Source organism: Malus sylvestris, chromosome 11 (assembly GCF_916048215.2).
Source record: "Malus sylvestris chromosome 11, drMalSylv7.2, whole genome shotgun sequence".
Classification (NCBI taxonomy): Eukaryota; Viridiplantae; Streptophyta; class Magnoliopsida; order Rosales; family Rosaceae; genus Malus; species Malus sylvestris.
The window spans coordinates 2,124,366-2,147,384 of record NC_062270.1 but is presented as its reverse complement, the minus strand read 5'-3'; the positions used below and the strand labels follow the sequence as shown (position 1 = coordinate 2,147,384).

The 23,019-nt window shown below is 34.6% G+C and overlaps 2 protein-coding genes across 4 annotated transcripts; both read left to right on the top strand.

The window, feature by feature from the left end:
• The first annotated feature begins 6,292 nt into the window (after positions 1 to 6,292).
• LOC126588794 (beta-glucosidase 12-like) lies at positions 6,293 to 10,547 on the top strand. Its single transcript, XM_050253913.1, has 13 exons — positions 6,293 to 6,526; positions 6,636 to 6,705; positions 7,717 to 7,775; positions 7,913 to 7,988; positions 8,118 to 8,195; positions 8,300 to 8,387; positions 8,508 to 8,763; positions 8,932 to 9,047; positions 9,156 to 9,373; positions 9,475 to 9,506; positions 9,600 to 9,702; positions 9,809 to 9,917; positions 10,202 to 10,547. Exons 1-13 carry the CDS (start codon positions 6,308 to 6,310, stop codon positions 10,368 to 10,370), a joined length of 1,593 nt encoding a protein of 530 aa, XP_050109870.1. The 5' UTR covers positions 6,293 to 6,307; the 3' UTR covers positions 10,371 to 10,547.
• Positions 10,548 to 12,274: 1,727 nt separating this feature from the next.
• LOC126588797 (beta-glucosidase 12-like) lies at positions 12,275 to 23,019 on the top strand. Of its 3 annotated transcripts, none has more exons than XM_050253920.1 (13): positions 12,275 to 12,428; positions 17,365 to 17,434; positions 17,799 to 17,857; positions 17,988 to 18,063; positions 18,561 to 18,638; positions 18,918 to 19,005; positions 19,276 to 19,495; positions 20,395 to 20,510; positions 21,682 to 21,899; positions 21,995 to 22,026; positions 22,186 to 22,288; positions 22,394 to 22,505; positions 22,613 to 23,019. In XM_050253920.1, exons 4-13 carry the CDS (start codon positions 18,003 to 18,005, stop codon positions 22,779 to 22,781), a joined length of 1,197 nt encoding a protein of 398 aa, XP_050109877.1. In that variant the 5' UTR covers positions 12,275 to 12,428; positions 17,365 to 17,434; positions 17,799 to 17,857; positions 17,988 to 18,002; the 3' UTR covers positions 22,782 to 23,019. The 3 variants fall into 3 exon arrangements, with proteins under 3 accessions (XP_050109877.1, XP_050109874.1, XP_050109875.1); XM_050253917.1 differs by lacking the exon at positions 17,365 to 17,434 and adding an exon at positions 12,526 to 12,595; XM_050253918.1 differs by lacking the exons at positions 17,365 to 17,434; positions 17,799 to 17,857 and adding exons at positions 12,526 to 12,595; positions 12,960 to 13,018.

The following is a 23,019-nucleotide window of genomic DNA, read 5'->3' as shown; positions in this document are numbered from 1 at the left end:
AGAATGTGAGAATTGATGGGTTCATTTTGTGTAACACTACAGCTGCAAGATTGGTTTTTTTTAATATTTTTTGTTCAAATGAATATAGTTGAATACTTTAAATGCACGAATTATCAAGTCCATATATGTATGACTGACAATATGAAAATGGAAGAATGCTTACTCTCTTTCGGGGAAAGATGTAACGCATGTGGTTGCACGTCTAATTCTGTAACCAAATGTGCAATCTTGAAGCAGCAAGAGTATCAATAAAAGCTCTTATGTAAGGAAGGTTAGAAGCCATACTGAAATGGGACTCAAGCCGAATCCCTAACCGTGTATTTCTGTTACCCGGAAAATTGCATCTCCCTCACGAGTATTAAATTCATTAATGAACATGGTGGTTAATCCATCAGCTCTAATGGCCATATTATAAAAAAAAGGGCAGAAGCTTTTGAACCCAAGTACGTTCAAAGAAATTAAAAAGTAAATTTTCATTCACCGCTTCCCATACTATAACTTGCTCCTTGAATCTATTGATAACAGAATGAAGCCTTGAGTTTGTATACAATTTAACGCTTTTGATAGCATGAGCCTTGTTCAGCTAGTAGCACAATATTTTTCGTTTTGTATTGATCTCTTTGTTTATCTGCCTTCGAATTGTTCTATCAATGCCTTTTGTTATACCTCAACTTTAGTGTTTTGATCTATTGCAATCATATTCCGTTTCTTGTAGGCTGCCCGGCATGCTTGAGGAACTTCCTAAATCAAAAGAGCCAGTGAATTCGCCTTTGCAGCTAATTTGCCCCTGTCCATAGGCAAGAGCATTGATCCCAACATAAAAGCAAAGACTTGTAATTATACTAAAAATATGTGCGTACCTTTCTGCATAGCAAGGAAGATAGTGATGAAGCACTCTGATTCTGCTATTTAGCATCTTGATGGCATGTGAATTCCTGTAAGATGAGCAGCCACTGCACACAACCCAGGTTGATATCGACTGCAACTACGTGATAACGATGGTCGTGACTTGTGAATACTTGATTTCAACAGTTATGATTGTTTGATATCGATCGCCGTGACTACTTTATGTCAATCGCTTGATCTTGACATGGATGTCATTCAATAACAGGACATGGTCCAATTTGATGAGGAGCGTTGAGGATTATTGATTAAATTTACTAGATTTGAATTATTTTCTAAGTTATTTCCTCAAGACTTTGCTTGCTTGTCTTGAGGATCAAGTTTATTTTTATTTTCTCCTAGTATTCTATCTTTTTTCCTATAGTTGTTTGACCAATAAAGGATTTTGACATTTATCTCATAACCTTATTTTTAACTGAAAAAAGTTGAGGTTTCACCAGTAACTCAATTACTAATAAGTACATGCAAGGTTACTTATTTCATCAATGTATGATTCAATCTCAACAGACCCCTCACGTGTAACTAATACCAAAACTAGGACGTGGACAATACAAATCGGATGATGTGGAGCATGTGTGGCCATTGGACTTCACACGTAGGACTAATGGCGGAACCAAGGACTTACAACAATGGGGTCAAAAATAGCTTTAAAAATCGATCATACTAATAGACGAAGCTACATGAGGGTGAGGAAATTTCTGGTTTTCTGGCTTTTAGGGTTTCCTTGCTCTAGCACAGTGCAGGCTGCGTGCGGGTTCTCATTTTTTTTCCTTAAAGAAAAATACCAGGCTTGGCCAATGAAATGAGAAATGAAGATCTGCATTTTGCAGCTTTTGGAAATGGAGTTTTGGTTCTAAGTCTGTTGATGCACAAAATCTGGAGGATCTTGGACCAACGTAAATCCGGCCGTGAATCACACAAACACACAAGAACACAATGATGTATCGTGGTTCACCCCAATGTTTGGGCTATGTCCACACTAATGTTGATTCCATTTCACTGTATGAATGTATGGATTACAATAGATCGGTAAGGGAGCTCTCTGTGGACGCAACCCTTGCCATTTTGCTCTCTGTTTGGCTTATAGGGTATTGCCCTCTGTTTGGATGTGAAGCTTTCTTGTTTCTTTTGTGAAGGTCAAACTTCTTTAATGAGGGTGAGGGAGAGTCCATTTTATAGAATAATGGCTCCCTCCCCTTTTAGATAAATCATGGGCTTAGGGATGAGGCCTAAAGACGAGGCCCAATATATGGTCCCAACATGAGTCCCCTAAGTCTTCAGTCAAGAGAGTCTTTTGGTTTGAGACTTCAAATCCAATCCATGTATGGGCCGAAGTGACTAGATGTCGTCCAGAATTGGTACTCAACACAAGGCAATGCTCAACATAAAGCAATACTCGGTTAGAGGTATCACACATTACGAGACTGCTCGGCTGGAGGCGATGCTCATTACGAGGCTGCTTGGCTAGAGGCTATGCTCGCGACAAGGCGATTCTCAATTCGTATTCTTCAGATTTTATATTCTACACAGTGTATATTTCTATATTGGAATCAATGGTTGAAAAAAAAGAACAACTAGACACATGCATGAGTCACGATAAATACTACGAAATTGAAAAATTAAAACTCGTTTGCGGTGCGCTAGCTGACTTTGTCTTTAATGGTAATATCTAATAAACACGTTCGAAGATAAATTTCGTTTTCCAACAAAAAAAAGAAGATAGATTTCATTAATTAAACTGAGGAAGATCATGGAGAATACTTATAACATTTTCTATTAGTGGGTTGCTCATATCACATAGTAGTACGTAGTACTATCCTGGCTGATATGCTCATATTTTAATTTCTTTTCTCCAAGCTGAGTAAGTTTCCGAATTTTGGGTAAGCTAAAATTTTTATTTTGGGTAGTGCTATCCACACACTCAATCTTACTTCTCACACTTTTCTTAATTTTCAGCCTTGAATGATTTGAAGAAAGATCAATATGATCTAAAATTAATAAGAATGTGTAAGAAGTAAAAACAAGTGTGTGAATAACACTATCTTTTATTTTTCTCAGTGTTTTAAGCTTACAAGCCAGTTGTTTCAAAGAAAAAAAAAAGGTTATAAGCCATCTAGAACGATTCCTACCCAAAAGAAAAGACCATGCTAATTTATTTTATCTTAAAAATAAATTTATAAGTATTACATGAGGAATGCTATATCTCTTTTCATTCTTACCTTTTTTTTTTAAAAATTTCTTCTATATCTTTGTTAAAGTACAATGTTGCTTGATGATCGAAATAGTTAATTTGTAGACTACCCACAAAGATGAACTCTACAAAAAAAAAAAAAAAAAAAGAAATCGTTTGACTATTCGATTAATAATGTCATAATTTCATTAATTGAAGATCATAATTCGTCTATTGTTGGATCACAAGTTTGATGACTAAATAAATTCGGATTTAGTGTAGTGTTTTGTAGAATGACTTTTACAAAGTAACTTAGAAAATAAATAGGTTGCATCATCAAGTAATATCGTAGGATCTGGAAAAGAAAAAAAAGGGGGGGGGGGGGTAAGGAATGAGCTAGCATTCCTCCACATGAGATCTGAACAAAATTAGAAGACGACTTATAAAAAAAAAAAAAAATAGAATATGAGAAAAATAAAGCTCTGAAAGTTTGTAATTCACACTTCGTATATAAATGAAGCCACATGCTAATTAAGTTAACTAATATTTAGCCTTGTGCTGACTGAGTTTAGAATTCCCAAATATTCACTGGGACTTCTTTGCTAAATTTATTGAAAGGGATTGCCGTTTGTTTCATGTGTTTTGTATGTTGTTTGCATGTGTTTTGAATGTGTTGTACAATGGTCTCACATACAACGCTCCATCCAGCATTGTTACCAACTTAACTAAGTTCGGCGTGCTAATTAAATTACTATAACACTTTGTTCATAAATGAAGCCAGTGCCCTTGAAAAATAAAAATAAAAAATGAAGCCAGTGCTAATCAAGTTAAGTAATACTTAGGCTTGTGTCCTTTTTAAAGTAAAAAACATTTGTTAAGAAAAACCATCAAAAACGTACATAGAACAGACATATTGAACGTAACCAAAAAGTCAAACACGCCAAAAAAACACTACACAAATTCCCAATTACAAACTCATCATGAATACAATACAATTTCTCAATCACTATGAAGACCCATATTTAACTAACAAAAAAGATAACAACCTTGCAAGTCATAGAACTATCGTAACAGTATCACAAGATAAAACAGTAAAAGAGTCCTCGCAGGTCCTCAAAATATGAACTTTACATGAGCATCATTGTATTTGGGTGGGCTTTAGTTGACCAGTTGCCTCTAACTATTACAAGGACAGTGTTTTGCGGCTAGGATTTGCTCCTAAACCCTAGGTTTTCTTAGCTAATTCCATTAGTTTTTTTTTTAACTAAATCAGTCGAAGAAGGTTCTAATCTCTTTTTGTTTCTCTGTTGTGTGAGTAACTTTTGAGGGGAATTCTAGACAAGGTTGGTCTAGTGCTGTTCTGCGGCTCTCTAGCCATGCATGGAAACTGAGAGTTCGTTTGGCAGGCAATTGGTCTTGACGTACAGGGAGCCAGTTTCAAAGTAGGCTTAATTTAGTGACTAGTTGGCACAAAAACAAATTAAAGAATTAATTAAAGACTGCATTTTTGCTCACCACCATTTAGTGTGGTGTATGCTCACCACCTTATTTATTACTGTTAGATGAGTTTGAATTTTGAGATTTGTGTCTATCCACTACACGAATCTTGAAATTCAAACTCATCTAAATGTAATAAATAGGATGGTGAGCATATAACACACTAAATGGTGATCAGCAAAAATGCCAGTTGTACGTTTGCTCCTCGTGTCATTTTATATGCATTGTGGAGATTCTAAAAGAATATAAAAGATATCATGTGATGTATTCTATATGTATTACATTTAATAAAAACTTCGTCTGTGTAATTTTATACTCTGTTGGTGGTCTCAAATCTAGATAAAGGAGGAGATAAAGGTGGTCAGGTAGTCGACAGCTGACACTCCGTTTTCACGTCAAATCTCTATATAACAAATCCTAAATGAAACCGACCCGCAATGACATTATAAGATTCATACAGCCGACCTCACTTATTGAGATAAGTCTATGTTGTTGTATAGTGCATTGAATCAAATTTTTTATTATTGTTTGAAATATCTCGGGCCTTAGATTTTAGGTTGAGCACTCAAATTCTAAGATATGTGTTATCCGAGTTTCCACGTCACACAACATCGAAATTCAAGTTGAATAAGTGTTAAGTAGAAAGAGATCACATGTGAAGGTGTGTGGTGAAGGATATTCCCTCATCTCCAAACTTAATTTGGAGTTTATGTTCACATTTTAATCAACACGGTGGCCACTTTCGTTTATATAGTTCCGATACAATGGTTAGTGTTTGTATATACACAAAATTTCATAACTTGTAAGCTACATATGCAATTCAAATTAGAGGCGCAGATTCAAGGTAAAATTGTTAGGATATGACAAGAAGAAAATTTCAAAGTGGAATTCTTCAATTGTTTTGGAGGAAGGAAGAATGTGAATTAGACCTTTCTCATACTACCATGGAATGCTTATCCTGAGATATTTAGCGTAAGAAAAAAATCATACGCCTTCCAGAACAAAAGGAAGATAAACATGCGATCCAGACAACTCCCATGGCAATTTTTTTTCGTTATTAGAAATTTCAAGGAGCTGAAGACTATTTCAAATCAAGAAGAGAAAGCTGTATGTATATCGTTTACTTTTCAGAGCCTCAAAAATAGAATTTCATCCCACATATACATACCCACCTCTCATTTTCACCTCTTACCTAATTAGCTCAGTTTAGAAGTGTTTTTCGAATGACCAATGTACTTTTGAGATAGCTAGAAGTACCGATGACATTACTTGGCAAAAAACAACCAAAAGTGCTTTCTAAAAAGCAACTATCATTTTCTTTTAGGAGTTGTTAATAAATATTTTTAATAAACAGTTTGTTATGTTTCTATTAAAATCACTTAAGAACAAAAATGTTTCTTACTCGAGCAATCCCATACTAGCCATTAATTATATATCATATATTTTACACAAAATTAATTATGATGTGGGATTGATACTCTTCTCACATTAGATTACAGTTATTAATTAGTGTCAATAAACGATTAATTGTAAACGAATAATTGACTTTTGAATGTTGGCGTGCCTTCACTTTGTAACTTCCCGTAATACATATTTAGTCATATATTGAAAACTTATCTAAATTGGCGAAGACTAATAGCTGTTATCATATATTATTATACGTCTCCTCCCACGTTTTCTGGTTCAATATCATCCTTCATTTGTTTTTCTCAAGTGTACTTCCTCTATATAAACGCCATGCCAAGAAGAGCAAAAACCAGTCTGGATCACCAGAAACCCTTAGTTATGGCAATGAAACTTGATTCTTTGCTGTTGGCTGTGCTATTTATAATTGGCATTGCATTGACAAACGCTAAAAAATCTCCTGTTATACCTAGTCGTTATAGCACTACCAGCCTCAACAGGACCAGTTTTCCTAGAGGGTTCATATTTGGCTCAGCTTCATCAGCTTACCAAGTTAGTCATATGCCTTTTATCTGTGTTTTATATATTAGCTTTCTTTTAATGCCAGATCACCAATTAGCATCTTTAACAAATATACTGATGTCATCATTGTGTACTACAGTATGAAGGTGCATGGAATCAAGGTGGTAGAAAACCAAGCATTTGGGATAACTACACCCACCAGTATCCAGGTACCTCCACAGATGCATCCCGAATCAAATTATATGTTTTCTATACCAGCGACATTTTACTTTTAACCAATTTAAATGCCAAAGAAGGAGATTTGGACTAGGATGCATGAGGGGGAGCACAAATTTCACTCTAGCTAATGTGGTCACGCCCACGTCTGCAACCAAAACCACATTGTTTCTTTTTTAAATAACTTTTTCTAAATCTCTGGTGTCGTTCTTTTGTTCTATAGGTTTCTCCAATTAAGCCAAATTTAATTTATCTCTTCGCCGGCCTGCTGCATGCATGCCTTTTTTATCTTTCAAAACCAAACGTAATCTTTCATTCGGAACCACTTCATGAAATTCTGTTTATACAACAATATATTGTAATTGGATATTTTGGTTAAGTCATATGGTGCGCCAACTGTAATTAGTTATTGAATTCCCCCTTTTTGACAGTGCAACTTAAATCTCTCATTTACAAAGTGGAGAAAATTACCTTCAGATTGTAGTGCTAGTGTCGACTTCATGAAATTTAGTTATTCTTGACTTGTTCTGCTTTATATAAGTGTAATAAAATAGCCTCGTGGGCATTCATCATGGCCAGGGTGCAATCAAGTAAAATTTCTTTGGTCGTTTTCTTTTTCTGTCCTGACGGGATACCTGTATTTCCGGCTATAAAAAAATGAGGAAAAAAGAAACCGACTGAAAGTTCATATATAATATCTAAGTGTGTGTGTGATAATTAATATATCCTCTTTATACATTTGTAGTTCAATCTATTTTTATAAACAAAAACGGCGACTTCATTGTGTTGTTACCTAACAATAATTACAAGTTGCATGTTTATTTATTTCAGTTGATATTTAACTGAACCTGGTCCGGTGCAGAAATCTTATAACACATATAAAAGAAGCGATTTTTCCTTATAGATGAATAGATTGTGAGTTGCAGTACACACACACACATAAGTATACTAATTTCTGCGATCATCTTTCTCTAAAAAATAAAAATTTCTTTGGTTAAATGCAGAAAGGATCAATGGTAGCACCACTGGAGATGTAGCTGCTGATCAATATCACCGTTATAAGGTTCAAAAATCACATCAAATTTATTCTCCATACCTTCTTGAATCTTGATTCAATAAGCACACGACCATAAGAAAATCCAGGACTTAATTCTCAGATGAGATTTATTCTTGTAGTATCTTTTGTGTTATCATATGTAGGAAGATGTAGGGATTATGAAGAACATGGGCTTGGATGCTTATAGGTTATCTATCTCATGGTCCAGAGTATTACCAAGTAAGTGGGTGGTTGTACCCCCGCTTTCACGTATTTGTTTCCAACAAATCCTCAATATATTGCAGACAACTGTCCTGTTTTACGCCCTTTGAAGGTATTTGATTATTTGTTTCTTCTAACTACAATTAGATGGAAAGCTAAGTGGGGGTGTGAACCAAGAAGGAATCAAATACTACAATAATCTCATCAATGCACTCCTAAGCAGAGGTGATACAGCTGCCCAGTATCATATATCCTCCCACCTTACAAAATATCTAATAAGAATACGTTATAACCGAACTTTTTACTTTTAATGGTCATGTTATATATAGGTCTAAAGCCATTCGTGACAATCTTCCATTGGGATCTTCCCCAAGCGTTAGAAGAAGAATACGGGGGTTTCTTAAGCCCAAAAATTGTGTGAGTGAACGCTTATATCCTCTGCATAAAGATCGTTTATTTAAATGCGTACTGATATAATTAATGCATAAGCTTCAAAATCAGCACAAAATAATTGATTTTAAATCTTCCAATATGCAGCAATCATTTTCGAGATTTCGCTGAAATTTGTTATAAGGTATTTGGTGACCGAGTGAAGCATTGGATGACCTTGAACGAGCCATGGACCTATGCAGTTAATGGTTATGCAGAAGGAGCTTTCGCACCAGGAAGATGTTCAGCTTGGATGGAGCGAAACTGTACTGGTGGAGATTCTGGTACTGAACCATATTTGGTGGCACACAACTTCCTCCTTGCTCATGCAGCTGCAGTAAAGCTGTACAGATACAAATATCAGGTATTAATTATTTTTTATGGTCATACTATTGGTTCCTCATTCAAAACTCTATGTGACACGCTATTAAGTTATAATTAATACAACATTGAATAGTTTATATAGTTAAATAGACAAGGGCTGTACCTTTTTCTTGCTCTGAAAAAACCAAATTTGCGTGATAATGTGCAGAAAATTCAGAGGGGCGTAATAGGGATGGCACTAGGGGTACATTGGTTTGTGCCTGTTTCTAACAGCACGCGCCATCAAAATGCTGCATTACGATCTTTGGATTTTATGCTTGGATGGCAAGTATATTAATAATTTTTATATTTTAACACAACTACCTTAAGTGGCCACCAATACTTTACATGTATAATATTGACTTTATTCTTTAATTTTTCTTGTTTATATAGGTTTATGGAGCCATTGACAAGTGGTAGTTATCCACACACCATGAAAGTTCTTGTTGGAAAACGATTACCTGTATTCACGGCAGAACAATCCAAGTTAATAAAAGGGTCATATGACTTCATTGGAATAAATTACTATACTACTCATTATTCAAGCTATGCACCTCACAATAATTCTCTAAATGCAAGTTACTTGACTGATGCTCGCGTTTTTCAATCACGTGAGTACAACAACAACAATAAAGTCTTATTTCACTAATTGAAAAGCTTACTTTGATCAATTCAAGTTTAGTAAATTCTAATATTCATTAATTTTGTGCAGCATTGCATAATGGGGTCCCTATTGGTCCGCCGGTACGCATCAAATTATTAGCTTATGTTATTAGTATTCGAAGGATAATTGTTTTCATGTAATTAGCTCAATTATCTTCAAATATTGGGTTGCAGGGTGCTTCAAGCTGGCTATATGTTTATCCTAAAGGACTTCAAGAACTTTTAGTTTACACAAAGAAAAATTATCAAAATCCTCTCATTTACATTACTGAGAACGGTAATTATTTTTAAACCTTGATTAATTAGATCATCAATGTTTCAGTTAAGTTCTATAAAGTGATATAAACTTAAGGATCGTACGTGATAACAAACTATGTTTGCAGGCATTGATGAGTGGAATGATCCCACATTATCACTTGAGAAATCTCTCAATGACACCCATAGAATTGATTACATCTATCAGCACCTCGATTACCTTAACAGAGCAATCAAGTAAGTTCTTTTTTAACAAATAATATTATTTATACTAAGAGGGTGAGAGATTGGGCTAACAATAATGTGGTTCAAATTTGTCTTTGGCAATAATTAAATCTAAGATTTCTCACTTACAAATGAAGAAGAATATCATTAAACCGTAGGACTAAGTGACAAAAAAATTATTTTCACTAGTTATTACTAAGGTTATTTATATATATGGTCTAGCCTTCTTACATTTTGGTTATTTAATCATTAAACTAGTAATCATTGTATTTAATTTTCCTCTCTTTTGTTTGCAGGGATGGTGTCAATGTGAAAGGATACTTTTCATGGTCGTTACTAGACAATTTTGAATGGTCTGCTGGATACACAGTACGGTTTGGTTTGATCTTTGTGGATTTCAATGATGGGCAAAAAAGGCATTCAAAACTGTCAGCACGATGGTTCAAAAATTTCTTGAAAGAGTAGAAAGAAGGCCGATTGCAATTATTGTTCGTGACATAGACATTTAAGCATATCATTTCCCTTTTTTAATATTTGTATTCCTTCAATAATATGAATTTTATTTTTGTCTACGGACAAAAATAAATGTATGTTTTGTACCAAAAAATCAATAATAAATGTCTATGGGGATCAAAATTCTAACTTCCTTGCAGCAAACTTATCAGTCTGCGTATAATACAAATATGAGATAATTATTTCAACCTATGACATTCAAAATCCAAAGAAAAGTAGCATGAAAATCAGATTTAGATCGTAAATAGAATAATGCTTGGATGCTTTCTTAAGGGATGCACTCATTCACCGACTTACTTATAACGTAGATATATGTTTGCATGAAAAAACTACATGTAGCATACTCGCAACCCTACGTCCTAGGTGTGTACACGAAAGCTCCTATTTCTCCGAATATAGCTCACAAGGGCTCAATTTTAAGACTTGAATGTAATCCGTTCACAACTTAAACTACGTATAGCGCATTGACCGCTTCTTATTGAAATATAGGGCCAGGGAAAGCTTTCCAAGTATATCCCCTTCTTTGTTGTCCAACATTTTAGGTTAATATGCATGGAAGCGTTTATAAGAATCGAATCAGATGGCATAGCTTTCAAATTAATATCATTAATTCCTCAGTCCTTTTGTTATTTCATGGTTTCTACATGATTTATATAAATACCTAAAACAAAAATACGAACTTAACTATGGCACTCCAAGGCAGTACTATCTGTTGGAATTGTTGGATCGCCGGGCCCGTTCCACTCTAACGACATCGATACTGTCCCCACTTAACCACCTGCACAATCCTCAGGTGTGGGGTTTTATCACAAAAGGCCTCGATGTTAGTTAGAGTGGGGTAATACTATTTAAACCCCTTTGGTTTTCTTCACCCCACCGATGTGGGACAATTTTAACACTCCCCCTCACGTGTAACCTCATTTAGTGGTTCACACGTGGAGATCCACATCGGTAATTGAAACTCAGAGGTCGGCTCACGTTGGGCCTACTTGTTTTCAATGGAACTCAACGGTCATCTCTATATTAAGAGCTCAGACTTGTTTCCTTCCGGGTGGTGACAAGCTCGTTGGCTTGCACGCACAAGCTCGTTGGCTTGCACGAGCCCGCAACCGTGGGCTCTGATACCATGTTGGAATTGTTGGATCGCCGGGCCCGTTCCACTCTAACGACATCGATACTGATACAACAATTCCAACATGGTATCAGAGCCCACGTGTGAACCACTAAATGAGGTTACACGTGAGGGGGAGTGTTAAAATTGTCCCACATCGGTGGGGTGAAGAAAACCAAAGGGGTTTAAATAGTATTACCCCACTCTAACTAACATCGAGGCCTTTTGTGATAAAACCCCACACCTGAGGATTGTGCAGTTGGTTAAGTGGGGACAGTATCGATGTCGTTAGAGTGGAACGGGCCCGGCGATCCAACAATTCCAACATGGTATCAGAGCCCACGGTTGCGGGCTCGTGCAAGCCAACGAGCTTGTGTGTGCAAGCCAATGAGCTTGTCACCACCCGGAAGGAAACAAGTCTGAGCTCTTAATATAGAGATGACCGCTGAGTTCCATTGAAAACAAGTAGGCCCAACGTGAGCCGACCTCTGAGTTTCAATTACCGATGTGGATCTCCACGTGTGAACCACTAAATGAGGTTACACGTGAGGGGGAGTGTTAAAATTGTCCCACATCGGTGGGGTGAAGAAAACCAAAGGGGTTTAAATAGTATTACCCCACTCTAACTAACATCGAGGCCTTTTGTGATAAAACCCCACACCTGAGGATTGTGCAGGTGGTTAAGTGGGGACAGTATCGATGTCGTTAGAGTGGAACGGGCCCGGCGATCCAACAATTCCAACACTATCCTCTTCAGCTTGCTACTAGTTCTTGGCTGTGCAGTGACAAGTAGAGCTATCAATCAAAGCCATTTTGGTACTACATGTGACACTGGTGTCCTAAAACGAAGCAGTTTTCCAGCCGGTTTCATTTTCGGGGCAGCTTCAGCGGCCTACCAGGTAGTACTTGACTTTGGCTTTTTCGCTAAGGTTATGGTCAGATGACAAGCACGGTTTTGATTTATATTTTCTGTGCGCGCACGTGTGTTGAATTTAGTATGAAGGTGCTGCAAATGAAGATGGTAGAGGACCAAGTATATGGGATGCATTCACTCACAAATATCCAGGTTTTATTCTTTCTTCAATTATCAAAAGGATATTGAATTTCATTTAGCGCTGTTTAAGACTTTAAATCCAAATCTTGAGATGAGGTAATTGATGGTCAATAAGCTTAATTTGGTTCTTGGTTGCTAGCTCTTAACTCGTATCCACAACGTTCGCACGGATAAAGAAATGCGAAATGCAAACAAATTAAACATTGACGTTAGACATACTAATATAGCTTAAACAAAATTAACAATAAATACCGTGTTAGTTGAAAAACTACAATAATATTTTAAAAGGGCAATATATTTATTGATTTTATTTTTAATTCTACATGTTAACGGTCTATTTCAAATATCTTATATGTTTTAATGGGAAACAAAATAGGTAGGATAGCAGATGGCAGCAATGGTAATGTGGCTACTGATCAATATCATCGCTACAAGGTACAATTAATTAAGCCCACACCATATGTATATGAAATCATGTACAAAGAACAACAAGGTTTCTTTGGCGTATACGATCTCGATGCATATAAAAACAAGTTTGACGGTTGGATTGTTAAAACTAGTTTTGTATAATGCGTATCTCATTAAAACGTTAGATTCCCTAACACTTAGATTTTAGTTTTACTTTCATCAAGTATAACAGAAGATTTTGTGGTATCCACTTGTGTAAATATTTTAAATTGACGATCGAATCAGTTCGCTGTATTCATATAGGATCTAGGAGTGTAGCTATAAAAAATCATCAAAATCGGAGTTAAAATAACCGTTAAATCATGATTTTTTCGTTTATAACCGTCGAAATTTTTTGTCCCGTTACTTGATCTCTGAAGGTTTGTTTTTTGCAAATTTTTGGCGTATGCGATCTCAACACATATACAAACAAGTTTGACGGTTGGATCGTTGAAACTAGTTTCGTACAATACGTATCCCATTAAAACAATAGACCCACTAACACTTGAGTTCATTTATACTTTCATTAAGTATAACATAAGATTTTGTGGTATCCACTTGTGGAAATGTTTTAAATTGACGATCGAATTAGTTCATTGTATTCATATAGAGTCAAGGAGTGTAGCCGTAAAAAATCATCAAAATCGGAGTTAAAACTACCGTTAAATCGTGATTTTTTGTTTATATCCGTCGAAAATGTTTGTCCCGTTACTTGATCTCTGAATATTTGTTTTTTGCGATTTTTGGCGTATGCGATATTGGAGCATATACAAACAAGTTTGACGGTTGGATCGTTGAAATTAGTTTCGTACAATGCGTATCCCATCGATTTCAATGGTATATATATTTATTAAGTAAATTTAATTTTATTTATTTTGTACATATAACACTTAAAAAATTTAATGGTATGTATATTTATTAAGTAGCTTTAAATTTATTATTGTAGATCGGGTCGGGTTTTTGTTAGAAAAATATATTATTGTGGGTTTTATTTTTAAAAAATTGAATTTGAAAGAAGTAAAAATTACATTTTCAGTATATTTAATAATAATTTTTTTTTATAAATGCCTTGCGTGACGTCACAATATGATCGTTGCGCAAAATCACTTTGCGCGACGTCAAAATGTATACCTGCGTCGCGCCATGTAAAAAATAGGCGCTTTTTTTAAATTTTCGCAGCAAACCGTGCAATTGAAAAACTGTCTCTTCCCTCTCTCTCACTCGGTCTCTCTCTTCTTCCCGTAGCTTCCTCCTCATCCTTGCTCCCCATCGCTCATTTCAGCCGGTCCTCATCCTCCTCATCCTTCCCTCTCGCTCATCGCTTCTTTCCATCGCTCATCTCAGCCACTCCCGACTGCAAACCGTGCCATAGATTCATCTCAGAATCAGGTATCTATCTTTTCTTAATTCTTAATTTTTCTTCTTTCTAAGGTCAGAATCAGGCTTTAATGCCTTAAGTTTAAGATTTTGGTATTGTAATTAGATTCAATTTGGAAAGTTAAATTAGAAATTGGGGGTTTTAGTGTTAAATCGAATTTTAGGGTTAGGATTCAATACTGGCGAAGTCCTTCAATGGTATTGGTGGATTCTTCACCCTCTGCAACCAGCCATAGATCTCACACTCTGTAACCAGCTAAGTTTTTGTAAGTTGATTGCAATTTTTTCTTCGTTCCCTTGTATTGGTAAGGTTCTTCTGTGTTGTCTTCGACATGTTGTTTTCATCTGCATCACTTAGTTATATGTGTCGGTGTTCTGTTCAACTTAATTTCTTGGGGTTGTGGTTGTGGATATATTGGAGAAAATTGTGTGTGAAATAAATTACTTGTTTCTGATATTAGGATGCATGGAAGGAAAGAATTCCAATATTCTAATTTACACATTGAGATCTTATAATTTATTGTTTGAAGGTTGATGTAAAAAGTGTTTATTTTTTCAATGACTATTTATTTTTCGAATTGGAGGGTTCAGGTGAATTTAGTTTAGGATGATGAACAATAGCATAGCAGGATTAGGACTTTCGTTTTGATGGAGAAAACAGAGAAAGTGGGAAGGTGGTTTTGGTTGAGAGTTTCGATCATGGTTGGTTACATTGTGAACTTTGAGAGAAGATGTATGCTTTTGAGCATTGGAGGAAGTTACTATCAGTTTACAACTGTGATTAGTGTTAAACACTATTTTCTAGCAAATTTCATCTCCTAATGTCTGATTGGTTCTATCAATTTCAGTCCCTTGGATGAGAAAAAGTTATTTGTGAGAAGATGTATTGATCAACGTAGTCTTGTTCTGATTGTAGCAATTTTTTTCTTCTTTCTTATGTTAATTTGTTACTGAGTTTGATATTTGAAATTCATCTGATTTGCATTACATACATGGTCTAGCTGCTCGAGGAGTTCATTATATACATTGGGCAGGACAGAGCCTACATCAGTGAGACCCTTTTCACCTTCATCTTCTTATCTTTTGTATTGGTAAGGTTCTTCTGTGTTGTCATCGACATATTGTTTTCATCTGCATCACTTATCGGTAAGTGGTGGTAATTTCCTTTTTGTCTACACTATTTCATATTTTTAAATATTATTTGTTTTTTTTATTTGTTACTTTAATTGAATTGAGATCTGGACTCATGCTGGTATAAACTATATTGTTGTTATTGTGGTTTAATCTTATCCAAAATTGTCCGATTTGGTTACATAAAAATCTTCTGAGCATGCAAAAGCACCCCTTTCTGATCTATAACCCATATAGCCTTTTTTTTAAATATTGTTCTGGGCTTCCTAATACAGAAAGCACCCCTGATTGATTATTATCTTGGGTGACATTGTTTAATTGATTCTTGAGTCTTGACATACATACACAAATTCCCTTGTTGTTAATATTTGACATGAGCACACTGGGTTTGGTTGTTGAGTTCATATTTTCTCAGATGTTTCATTCCCATCAATGAATTATAGTTTATCATGTGTACTCTGGGTTTTGTTGGTTGAAATGTGCTTTAAAATCATAGTTATGACTTTGGTATCAAGCCTTGACCCACTTGCTGCTAGCTAAAATATTTGATTAACCAGAATGAAGTTACCATCTTATCATCTTATTTTCAAGTTCCTCTATTGTTGTAGTTGTACACTCAAAATTATGGTGATATTGGATTGCTAATTGGATCTGACGATAGTACTAAAGTATGAAATGGCTAATTGGAGATGATGATCATTCAAAGTCTAAAGGATCACAAAATTGACCACCATCGTCTTGTCTGATGTTTGCTACATACACCCATCAACAAGAAAGCACATAAGATAATGAGTACAAAATAGCTCATTACTGTATCCAGATTGGCAGATTCTAGGCAGAAATAGGATGGTCCATCTTGTTTGGGGTTTGTGGAGTGTTCTGAATAGATTTTAAACACTTGGGATTCTTTACAAATGAGTTTCTTTATTTGTGGATGGTCCATCTTAACTATTACTAGAGTAGTATTTTAGCCGAGTATATATTTTGCATAGTTTATTAACCCTCCAAATCAGGAAAGTAAAGGCAAGTAAAGGCCAAAAGGCGAGGATGCAAGTTTTCAGATCCTGAATGAGGTCCTGGATCAGAAGTTCGGTCGTTGTCATGGCAATGTTGTTCAGTGTATGGGGAAGGCGTGGGTTCATGAGACGGGTGCCTCTTCTTCCAGATCGACCACATGAGAGGTCAATGCCTTGAAGGAGGACGTGACAACCTTAAAAGGTCAGCTTGCGGCCTAGGGTGAGAAGATGAGGGCTATTGTACGGGCCTTACAGATGTCCGGCCTCCAAATCCCGATGCCAACACCTGATCTTGCTCCACCTTTGACCTTCCAGCCACTTCACCCTGCTGATACCAGTAGCTTGAAGACTACTTGTAGTTTTTTCTTTTTTGTTCGGATATCTTGTATGTACATTTTCATATATTTTATAATCAAATACTTTTTTCTTGGTTTATTAATTATTATTTAGAATTTAATTACAATATTTATTAAAAATTAAATAAATTTTTTTTTTGCCAAAAAAAAGGGTTTGCGCGACGCAGGTCCTACGTTGCGCAAAACTACTTTGCACGACGTAGGTTACTTCTTCGTCGCTCAAACCCTTCTGTCACTGCCTTGCCGCGACGGTTGACGCGCGACGCAGGTTCGTTGCGCTAATTTTTGCGTGACGGTTTTTGGACTTTGCGCGACGAAGGACCTACGTCGCGCAAAGTGTTTTTCCTACTAGTGCAGGTAGTACTTGACTTTGGCTTTTTCGCTAAGGTTATGGTCAGATGACAAGCACGGTTTTGATTTATATTTTCTGTGCGCGCACGTGTGTTGAATTTAGTATGAAGGTGCTGCAAATGAAGATGGTAGAGGACCAAGTATATGGGATGCATTCACTCACAAATATCCAGGTTTTATTCTTTCTTCAATTATCAAAAGGATATTGAATTTCATTTAGCGCTGTTTAAGACTTTAAATCCAAATCTTGAGATGAGGTAATTGATGGTCAATAAGCTTAATTTGGTTCTTGGTTGCTAGCTCTTAACTCGTATCCACAACGTTCGCACGGATAAAGAAATGCGAAATGCAAACAAATTAAACATTGACGTTAGACATACTAATATAGCTTAAACAAAATTAACAATAAATACCGTGTTAGTTGAAAAACTACAATAATATTTTAAAAGGGCAATATATTTATTGATTTTATTTTTAATTCTACATGTTAACGGTCTATTTCAAATATCTTATATGTTTTAATGGGAAACAAAATAGGTAGGATAGCAGATGGCAGCAATGGTGATGTGGCTACTGATCAATATCATCGCTACAAGGTACAATTAATTAAGCCCACACCATATGTATATGAAATCATGTACAAAGAACAACAAGGTTTCTTTTTTATATGCCTATACTTTCTCTCTTTTTTTTTTATTGGATTCTCTAACTTCCTTGCTGTTATAGGAAGATGTTCAGATTATGAAGGAAATGGGATTTGATGCTTACAGATTCTCAATCTCATGGACTAGGTTGTTACCAAGTAAGACGATTCATAAAACTATGTGTGAGATTTTTATTTTTATTTTTAATTTTGATTAGTTCTTTGTAATTCCTACATTGCCTTGAATTTTCAATACCTGAAAAATCATAAATTAAATTGATTATGAGAGAGGGGATCGTTGATCCCATACATAATATAGATAGGTTACTAATATTTTTCCTTATTTTTCATTGATCTGTATTATAAGAGATTTTTTTCAATGTGTCGGCCAATACACCAAGAGTTATAATACAAATGGTTGAATACTTAAAAAAAGTTCAATCACTTATATTATGGCACTGGCTGTATGAACCGTGTTGCCGAACATGGAGTTTTTTTCTCCTATCAGAGGTGGGAGAATTAACGCTTCTCGCCAACTACAATCCCTTGCTTAATGATTTTTCATATCATACGTGTTGAATGATTTTTTTATGCCATGTGTTTAGTTGATGCTTTAACATGTTTGTCCATACATTAACTTGGATCACATTGATCAGATGGAAAGTTAAGTGGCGGTGTGAACAAAGAAGGAATCAGATATTACAACAACCTAATCAAAGAGCTTCAAGCCAATGGTTATGCACCCGACTCCTATGACTAATAGATAGGATAATGTTAGGAAGATCAATTTTTTAAACTAAATTTTGTAAATCGTATGATGTGTATTGATGATTGAATTATTACTTACGTGTCGATTAACGTGCTTATTTTCTATTAATGACACATCATATGATTTGCAAATTTGATTTACCTAACATTACTCTACTGTTATGCGTCCTTAATGAAAAAATTAATAAAGAAATCAGCTATTGATATTCATTTTCTTTTTTTAATATATTAATTGGTGAATGCAGGTCTAAAGCCCTTCGTCACAATTTTTCACTGGGATGCTCCCCAAGCATTGCAGGATGAATATGGTGGTTTCGTAAGCCCTCGAGTTGTGTAAGTGAAAGTTCAACTATTCCCGTTGCATATCGAACCAAAACATTATCACTTTTTGATAAGACTTGCAAATATACGCTCATTCGACAATAAAGCCTTGCTATAATACATCATAGAGATTCACTAGTTGTGCTGTCTGTGGATCGTGTTGTGAAGAATACGAATAATACATCCCTTGAAAATATTTGTATAAGAATGTAACAAAAAGCTTACTCCAAAATTTATGATTTTCTGTTTGTTTTCATTCTCCTCCCAATATACAATATACAGGGAACATTTTCGGGACTTTGCAGACTTATGCTTTAGGGAATTTGGTGACAAAGTTAAGCATTGGATCACGCTAAACGAGCCGTGGAGCTATACTACTCATGGTTATGTAGAAGGAAAGTTTCCACCAAGTAGAAAATCAGGGACTGAGCCATATTTGGTGGCACACAACCTACTTCTATCTCATGCAGCTGCTGTAAAGTCGTATAGAGAAAAGTATCAGGTCATTCTTAGAAATCTCTAAGGCATTACTATAATCCAATTATATATATAGATGTTTATGTCAAAAATATATTTAGGAAAAATTAGTATCCGGTCCCTAGTTCTTACTGTTTATTAACTAAGACCTTATTAGTTATCAAATTTTGATTTAAGTTCCTAGCATTAATGTGATAATGAATTTACATGTTTATTATATAATTTTTTAATATAAAAATTAGTAATTAATTTAGGATTTAATACTCACACCTCTATTAAACTTCTAATTAATTTTCAATTCAAACATTTCCAAAATAATAATAAATTAAATTAAATTAAGTTTGTACCTATTAGTTTTTTTTATATATAAAAAGATTCTTAATTTTTAATCTTAAATGTACCCATTCATATAATTTTTCAATTTTTTTAATCTTAAATGTACCCATTCTCAAATATAGCAATTTGTTATATGTAAAATGTACCCTTTTTTAATATAAAATTCATTCAAATTTTTTAATCCATGTTTAAACTTATATGGGTACATTCTTTTTCGTTGATTTGAGAATGTATCCATGTTTTGGTACAATAACTTTTTTTGTTAATTTTGGTTAATGTACCCATACATATATGTATACACACACACATACACACACACAATATAATAGAGAGTATAATTTATATTTTATTATTATTTTTAATCCCATAAAATCTCATTAATATAAACAATTACAAATTTCAATTTTTAATTTTTAATTTAAAAAATATAGTTACTTACATTATTACATTAATGTCAGGGATCTCAATCAAAAACTAAAAACTAACAAGGTTTCAATCAAAGAATATTGATAACTAGGGATCGCATCCAAAGTGTCCCATATATTTATTATTTGCAAATGCTCAAATAATAATTTGTAACGTGTGCAGGCATCACAGAAGGGCATAATAGGAATAACGTTAATATCACATTGGTTTGTGCCATTTTCTAACTCAAAGCAGGACAAAGATGCCGCACAAAGAGCATTGGAGTTTATGTTTGGATGGTATGTACATTTAAAGGATAAATATATATTTTTAAATATAACGATAAATTATACTGAAGTGGGGGATAAATTGGTTTGAACTCATCGTCAATGAGATTCGAATTTAAGACATTTTGTTTACAACTGAAGAGGAATATAAATAAACTATAGTAAAAATGGTAAAATTTATAAAGCAAAGCAAAGTAATTGCAGTGACTAATTAATTATTGCTGCAATGGAGGAAACTATTACTCTTCTCACTCTACAAAATACGATAAGACATCACCACATATACTTACTCGAAAGAAAGCTTTTTTTTTATTTTTTTTTATGAACAAACGATTGTATTTACACGAAGGGGAATGGGTGAGCTTGGCCTCACAATGGGTTAGCAACAATGTGGTTCAAATTCGCCTTTGAAGAGAATCAAACATAAGACCTCTGATAAATAAGTAAAGAAGAATACTATTAGACTGTAGTATTAAGTAGCACATGAAAGAGAGTTTATATCGAGCTATTATAAGGAAGGAGAAGATCGACAAAATCGGAAATTGTCATTTCGCAGGAGTGTAGAAAATTGTTTTAGAAACCGTTTGTTAATTTAGGGCTTAGGAAAATTTGAACTTTTTAGTATCACTACAAATGATAAATTTGAAGAAAGAGGTTCCACCATAAAATTAATCCGCACTATGACGAATAGCCTAACTTACTTATAAGCCAATGTAAAGTCCCTTCTTCTATTAAAGAAGAATTCATTGTCAACAAAACTAATTAGGTAATATTTGAGATGAGTAATGAGACTATCCAATAGGATAATTTAATTTTAAACTCGTGTTTAGCCAAGTTGACTAGAGCACAATGTGCTCCACTCAAGTTTGAATTCACCTTCCTAAAGTTTAGTTTTAAACTCGTGTTTAACCAAGTGTAATTATAATATTGTTTGTTGAAAGAAAAATGTAGTAATTTATGGTTGGTATATTCCATTTTTATATAATTAATGTAGGTTACAATTTCCTTTTAAAATAGAGAATTTTAACGAAAAGCTCTCAGTACTGTTCACTTGAATGAAAAACCACATTTTTACACTAAAAAGGTCAATCATGGTACTATTCACTTTACCTTTTACTTTGTCCTTGTCGTTAAAACTTAAAGTTTTCAAACCATTTACATTAGTTTTTCTTTTAAAATATAGGTTTATGGATCCCTTGACGCATGGTCACTATCCGCATAGTATGCGATCTCTCGTCCAAAATCGATTACCCAAGTTCACCAAAGAACAATCCAAGATGCTAAAAGGTTCATTTGATTTTCTTGGAGTAAATTACTACACAGCATATTATGCAGCCAATGCACCTCCTCCTAATGCCAGAAACCCAAACTACACGACGGACTATCGTGCCAATCTCTTAAGTAAGTAGAAACCTAAGAGCTTTGGCTGACGATGTTGGCTTTCTTTCTTTATTAGATATACACTCACAAGGCTTTGAACTTGTCTATTGCTGCAGCTGAGCGTAATGGGGTTCCAATTGGTCCAGAGGTATGTACTGTGTGAGCCTTGAGTGTATATATATACCTTAAACTAGTATAGTAGTATACATAGTTTCTGCAAATATGTTGATCAAGTTTCATTAAGTTTCACCCTCTTGATATTTATTTATAGTGAAATTGCTGAAGTTTCACCCTCATGATATTGCAGACTCCTTCAGATTGGCTTCATGTTTATCCAAGAGGAATTCGAGAGCTATTGCTTTACATCAAGAGAACGTATAAGGATCCACTAATTTACATCACTGAAAATGGTAATTTGTGGCTTTTAAATCACTTTGTGTTATCAAATGTTGTCCAATATATACTAGACTTACTAGATATTAGAAATTACGTAACAATACCACCTATCATTGTAGGAATTGATGAGTCGAATGATCCCAAATTACCACTTAAGGATGCTCTAGTTGATAATCAAAGAATTGACTATTATGATCGTCATTTTGATTATCTTCATACTGCGATATTCAAGTATGCTTATAACAAAAACAAGATTTCATTCTATTACTTGATGACTAAATAATTTCGCTGATATATATGGTTGTATATATCTGATTCATATTCATATTTTCGAGCAGGGATGGAGTTAATGTGAAGGGATTCTTTGCATGGTCATTGTTTGACAACTTTGAATGGGAGTTGGGTTATACTGTAAGGTTTGGCATCAACTATGTGGATTTCAAAGATGGGATGAAAAGATATTCCAAACTCTCAGCCTGCTGGTTCAAGAATTTTCTTAAAAAATAAAGTCATTTGAAGTGGATAAATTGTATATTTTATTTTTTCCTAGCACGTCATAAGTCAAAAGGAAATGCACATGGTGAAAATGTGAATTTTTGGGGGATTATATCCATCATGTGTTGGGTAATAATCAGCAATCAATGACAAATGTATATATATAACAAATGTGTATATATATATGTATGTATGTATATATAGAAATAAAAAAGAGATGTACGCGAGCTTTGCTGCGAAGTTTGAAACA

What these genes read in the sequence shown, in the direction of transcription:
- LOC126588797 (XM_050253920.1), top strand. Translation starts at nt 18,003, where the DNA reads ATGAAGGAAATGGGATTTGATGCTTACAGATTCTCAATCTCATGGACT. An exon ending in CAAAGAGCTTCAAGCCAATG is followed by an intron (nt 18,639 to 18,917) that starts GTTATGCACCCG and finishes TGGTGAATGCAG; the next exon opens with GTCTAAAGCCCTTCGTCACA. An exon ending in CTATCGTGCCAATCTCTTAA is followed by an intron (nt 21,900 to 21,994) that starts GTAAGTAGAAAC and finishes CTATTGCTGCAG; the next exon opens with CTGAGCGTAATGGGGTTCCA.
- LOC126588794 (XM_050253913.1), top strand. Translation starts at nt 6,308, where the DNA reads ATGCCAAGAAGAGCAAAAACCAGTCTGGATCACCAGAAACCCTTAGTT. An exon ending in TGCTCGCGTTTTTCAATCAC is followed by an intron (nt 9,374 to 9,474) that starts GTGAGTACAACA and finishes AATTTTGTGCAG; the next exon opens with CATTGCATAATGGGGTCCCT. An exon ending in GGGTCCCTATTGGTCCGCCG is followed by an intron (nt 9,507 to 9,599) that starts GTACGCATCAAA and finishes ATTGGGTTGCAG; the next exon opens with GGTGCTTCAAGCTGGCTATA.